At 27.9% G+C, this 6,373-nt stretch overlaps 1 protein-coding gene across 1 annotated transcript in view; it reads left to right on the top strand.

Annotated features, from left to right (window-relative positions):
* The window catches only part of LOC117168266 (DNA-directed RNA polymerase II subunit RPB2), a 26,380-nt gene extending 25,448 nt beyond the window's left edge, over positions 1 to 932 (top strand). The window contains exon 8 of the mRNA XM_033353774.1: positions 328 to 932. Coding sequence (XP_033209665.1) covers positions 328 to 613 — 286 coding nt within the window. The 3' untranslated portion in view covers positions 614 to 932. The remainder of the gene's footprint in view (positions 1 to 327) is intronic.
* The last annotated feature ends 5,441 nt before the right edge of the window (positions 933 to 6,373 follow it).

Here is a 6,373-nt window from a genome sequence, read left to right as displayed (position 1 = left end):
CCATTGATACAAAATATGTGTTGATACAACGTTATTTCAGCCGAAGCTTCAATTATAAAAATAATGCTGACAACATTTTATATGTAATTATAAATTATCACGAAAAAATACCATTTCGCATTATTTTATTTTACTTTTATTTATGATATTTTATTGCAAAAATGTATTTCCACAAATTTAATTCGCAGTGCAGCCAACAATTTAGATAAAATATTATTTTACATAAGGAATATAAGTTTTTGCAACTTTAAACTTCGATTCTAATGCAAAAATAATTTGCCGAATTTTAATTTTTGAATCTAGTGTTTATTTATTGCCTTATTACAGAGATGGAGGACTGCGTTTTGGGGAAATGGAACGTGATTGTCAAATTTCCCACGGTGCGGCTCAATTCTTGCGAGAACGTCTTTTTGAAGTTTCCGATCCGTACAGAATCCACGTGTGCAACTTCTGTGGATTAATCGCAATTGCGAACTTGAGAAATAACACTTTCGAGTGCAGAGGCTGCAAGAACAAGACGCAAATCTCTCAAGTTAGACTTCCTTATGCTGCGAAACTCCTTTTCCAAGAGCTAATGGCAATGAATATCGCTCCCCGTCTCATGGTAGTTTAAGCTATTTAATTCTAGTTTTGATCACATCGATTTTTAAAGATAAAGATCAAACTCCTATGGTCTCTGTCCATATTCAATTCTGTTGTGATAAAGAGTCTTTTTACGTGTTTCGCGCAATCAGAATTTTCGATACACGATCTGAGACTAATTTTCACAAAGTACTTTTGTAAACTTCCGTTTCTGTGAAGTATTCAGTAATGAATTGGAAATTCGAGTTGGATTTAATTTATAGTGACGAATAATGTATTTAGTTATAGCTATTTTATTATAAACTAGGTGAAATCATTGAATATTAAAACATAAACGAATGATTTGTAAAGATAACGTTTATTATTAGTTGAACACCTTTCCACTATTCTTTAGAATTTAGATTTAGTATATTTGAATATTAGTTGACAGATTTTGAGAAAATTGTATGGAAGAGAAAATCTAGATAAAGAAAATAACTACAGCAATCTTACAGGAATTATTAATATTGATTTATTAATTATTAATTATTGATCGAAGGGTTAATCACTTCAAATTTGGGTCCCGGATCACTTACGAACTAAATCGTGTGTTTTTTTGTTAATCTTTGAATATTTGTGAAATCATTTACGTCTTTGTGAAATGTATAGAATATTTGAAAATTCTTTGAAAACCGTGGAAATCTTTGTAAAATTTTCATGAAAACTTTGAGGTCCCTCAAAAACTGTGACATCACACATGGAAAACATTTAAGTGAATTTCTCTTGTAGTTTTTATCGCCTTAATGCAAACTGAATTAATACAACTCAAGAAAAATTCTACTTTTTTTGGTTGAAAGTTAATTCTTCTTAAATGAAATGCGTATTGTTATATTTTTTGTTCAGAAATCATTTCTTTTGGTTGAAAACTCTACTATATGTTTGTAGATTAACTATTTAGTTGAAAATGCTTTTTTTTTAGTTGAAAACAATGTTGTTGAAATGATCGCTTTTAGTTCAAAATTCATTTCATTAATTGAAGATTTTATTATTTTGTTGAAAATTAGTTTTCTTTTCTTCTACAATGATTTTTTTAACTTAAAACTTAAATTCTCCATTTTTGATAAAAAAAATGTTAATTTAGAAAAATTGAATAATTTGCTTGTCAATAGAACTAATTTGTTAGAACTCAGTATTAATTGTGATCATCTAGGGTTAAAATTCAACTGTTTGGTTTTAAATTAATTGTTTGTATTCTTATTTTCATGTTGAAAATGCACCTGTTAGTGTTTGAAATTTTATTATTTTGGTTTAAAATCTAACAATTTCTTTGACATTTTTTTCTGTCTTGAATGAAAAATATTTCTTTTTTGAAAATTCATATCTGTTGGTAAAAATTCTTTGTTGTTAAAGGTGCAACTTTTTGCCTACAAATTAATCTGTTTGGGTTGAGGATTCAACTATTATGTGGAAAATTCGTTTTTTTGTTGAATTAAACTGTTTTTTATTTAAAATTAAAATATATATTTTTTAAAATGTTTTGATGATTTATCATTATAGTTGAAAATTTAACTGTTTTATTAAATACCCATATTTTTTGGTTAAAATATAATTGTTGTGTTGAGCAATCATCTTTTGGAAAAGAAAATTCGTCCTTTTGGATCGAAAATTCAACTGCCTTCTAAAAATTCGTCTCCTTGGTTTTAAAATTCAACTATTTGGTTCAAAATCTTTTGGGTTGAAGTTTAATCTTTTTTGTTTAAGAATTAGATCAATTTCTGGCAAATTTATCGTGGTAGGACGACAATTTAACTATGTGGTTAAAAATTTCACAATTTGGTTGAAAATTCATATTTTTAGTTAAAAAATTCAACGATTTACTGAAAAGTTATGTTTTTTTTTTTTGTTTAATTCAACAATTTTGATAATTTTTTTTCTTCAGAAATTGGTTGCTTTGGATCAAAAATGCTGCTTTTTTGGTAGAAAAGTGCTTGGTTGAAAAGTCTTCTTTCTTGATTTAAAATGGAACTATCTTCCAACAAATAAGTGTTTTTGGCTTAAAGTTTCAACTATTCGTTTCTAGCTCTCTTTTTGATGGAAAATTCGACTAGTTGGTTGACAATTCATTTTTTTAAGTTAATTATGCAACTATTTGGTTATAAAATTCAACTATTCCAAATATCCTCTCTTGCTTGAATATTCAACTGTTTGGTTAAAAAATTATCTTTCTGGGTTGAGAATGCATTTTTCCAGATTTAAAAGTCGACTGTTTGCTAGGTCGTTCGACTTGTCATGAAAACTAATTTTGTTGAAAATTTATCTGTTTAAGTAGAAAAATAGAGTTTGTTTGTTGAAAATTCCACTATTTTGTTGAAAATGCAAAATACATGAAGATTTGCATGGTGAGAACGGCTCCTTTGTTAAATTTTTAAAATAGTTGTGAAATAATGGAAATCTATAGAGATATGTGTGAAATCTTTGAAATCTATGACATTTTTTCAGTGTTTTGGTATCTTTGACATTTTTAGAAATGTTAAAATTTTTTATGAAAGCGTTAAAACATTTGTTACATTTTTTAAATCTTTCTCAAATCATTGCAATCTTTTGAAATATTCTGAAATTGTTTAGTCTTGTTTACGTAGAAATTACATTCAATAAACTTTCGAAATCTTTGAATTTTTTTTGTGAGATCTTGTTTGATTTTTTTCAATCTTAGCGAAATCATTGAAATCTATTGCAATCCTTTGAAATGAATTTTTTTAATCTTCTTAAATTTCGTTGAATAGTTAGCTCCTTGTTATAAAAACGATTGTGGCATTAAAAAAATAGTTCACCTGAAAATTTCTTCACCAGACACTAATAGAAATACAAGCTGTCACTTACTTTTAGCAAAAAGAGACTCGTTCTTGCGATAGGTATTACGTAGTGCGGTAAATCTTTGCTCTTTCATAAGGGAGTGTCTTGTCTCGCGTAGGTAGACGCACAGAGTTCGAAAAAATTAGACAAAGGGAATCCATATCGTAGAGAAAAACAGGATCGAAAAACGTATTAGATTAATTCGTTTTTAAAAAAGAAGAAAAAGATGAACTTTTACCTATTTTTGCTAATTTATTGTAAAAGTTTTCAAGATTGGAATGTATACAATTAAGAAATTATCATGTAGGAAGAAAAAGGAAGGGAGATGAATTTTGAGCAAGTTTTTTTTATTTTTCAAGGCTGAACTGGATTCGTGTAAATGTAAATTAGGATTATCTATTTCGTATTTTGAATGAGAATGTAATAATTAAAGAAGAGTTCAATGCCATCATTTTTGCGAAGGTGGTCGGTCTTATAAAAGATGGTAACGGCACATAATATGGATTAACCCAGACCGCAATATAAAGAAGACATGTACATTGTACAAGTACTTACGTGCGCTGGTAAATGGTTCTATTTATTATTTTAATGTCTCGCGACATGATAACAACTGTGGAAGGTAATGTTACAGAATTTTTATTCCTTTCTATCAACATATTCTTTAGACTAGAGGTATCAGCTAAAATAATATCTAGAATGTAGAAACAATTTTCAGAGGGTGAATAGGCCAGACCTTTTTAAGTTTAAAATCGTTAAAATGTATTAATTTACAATTGAGAGCGTTTAAAATTGAACCATTAATTTAGAACATTAAAAATTATATCGTTTCATATTCAAATAGCTGATAATTGAGCAATCTAAAATTGTAAATTTTAACATTTAAAAATGTAACTTGAAATTGATATATACACTGAAACTTGGATTTAAGAAGTTCGTATTTACGATATCCCGAGAATCGTCAAAATCAAACAGAAATGCTTCATGTCGCCCTGACTGCTTACGTTTGGACTGTCTAGATGTATATTGAAGGCCACTGCAAGCCACAGTCGAAACCGATCTTAAATCCAAGTTCAAGCGCATGCAGAAAAATGGATCGTATGTCAGGGGAAACCAGGGAAAAGTTAGCGAATTTTATTGGTCACAGAAAACTCAGGGGTTTTGAAAATAATCTTCCAAAAGTCAGGGAATTCTGTAAGAGGCACTTTGAATATTTATGGTCAAGATAAATGAAAAATTGCTCATGGAAAAATTAAAGAATTTTAAATAATAAAAAAAAAATTTTGGTTAAAACTTTTATTATTTATTGAATACAATATTCAACAATTTTGTGAAAAAGTCATACTGTTTATTTAAAAATTCAAATGCTTTATTGAAATTTTTTTTTTTAAATTGAAAATTCGACTATTTTTTTTATATATATAACTGAAATCTGAATGCAACTGTTTGATTAAAAGTGAACCTTCTTTGGTTGAACATGCATTCATTTTAGTTGAAAGTCTCCTTGGTTGCAAATTTATTGTTCTCGTTTGTTAATGATTAATTTTTTCAACTGAAAATTTAACTATTATTTAACTAGATTCAGAGGCGTGAAACCATTTCCAATTGAAATATCTAATATTATGCACCGAACCCGCTGAGACATCAATTTCCAGAACGACTTAAATGGGAGATACTTAAATAGGATTCCCAGTGTATCAACTAGTACATTTTTTTAAATGATTTAGATTTTTAGATTTAAAAGTCAACTATTTCGTTGGAAATTTTATTATATTGTTCAAACTTAAACTATTTTGTTAAAAATTCGTTTTTTTCTTCAAAGTTCAACTATTTGTTTAAAAATTCAACTGTTTAGTTAATGAATTAATATTGTGTTGTTGACTATTCAGCTACTTCAAGTATTTTCTTTAAAAGTCATCTTATTGGTTTAAAATTGGTCTGTTTGAATATGTAATTCGTCCTTTCGAATTTAAATTTCATCTTTCTTTTTGAAAAATTCAACTGTTGTCTAAAAAATTCTATTATGTGGTTTAAAGTTCAATTTTATGGTATAGAAACTTTTCTACCATAAATAATGCCTCAAGGCATCTTGTTTGGTTGAAATAAATGAATTTGATTTTTTTTTGTTTTAATCTGAAATTTTTATCGCTTATGTGTATGCGTAAAAGATTCTATGTTGAAAATGCTACAAAATTGAAATGCTGATCTTTAATTGTGAATACATTTTTTGTTCTTATTTAGGGTAAGAGCACCAATTCTACTTGGGCCAAGGTGCCAAGAATTGGTGCTCTTACACTATTTGTTATTTATCTTATATTTATCTAAGATGTAACCATAGGAGTAATTTACCCTGTGGTCGTTGTTTAACCTTTTTTTTAAATTATATGAAAATTATATATAAATTATATATTTTTTATTCTATTTATTATTTTGATTAACTTACCGAAAACACATATTTATTTGCATATAAATATTCAGAAAAAAACTGATCAAGGAAAAATCAGAGAAAAGTCAGGAATCTGTTTTTTAAGATTTGAGTGTCCACCCTTTTTCCATAAAGAATTATATGATGTAAAAGTTGAGAGTTCTTTCTTTACAAAATCGAGAAAACAGCATGGCCATTGAAATTTTTAATATCCTGCGTGTGGGCAGCGAATTACAATCTACGCAATTTTATCGCTCGTCTCAAATTCTTTGATCACGACGTAAAAAATTATAATACAAAAGAATCGCACTTTCTCCCTTATGGAATTGAGATCCATTGAAAGTGGTTCCTCTTTAGATATATTAGAATTAATCCAAATGTGTGACTGGATACCAGTTTGCGAAAGACTTTTATGTAATCCTCGATGTATATTATACTTAATCGAGTGATAAAAAGCGTGTGCAGACTTTTACTCTGATCTCGAATATATTTTTCAATTTTTAATTATGCACTATAGAGTTCAACGATCGAAGAATG

Source organism: Belonocnema kinseyi, chromosome 2 (assembly GCF_010883055.1).
Source record: "Belonocnema kinseyi isolate 2016_QV_RU_SX_M_011 chromosome 2, B_treatae_v1, whole genome shotgun sequence".
Lineage (NCBI taxonomy): Eukaryota > Metazoa > Arthropoda > Insecta > Hymenoptera > Cynipidae > Belonocnema > Belonocnema kinseyi.
This window is presented reverse-complemented; position numbering and strand designations above follow the sequence as displayed.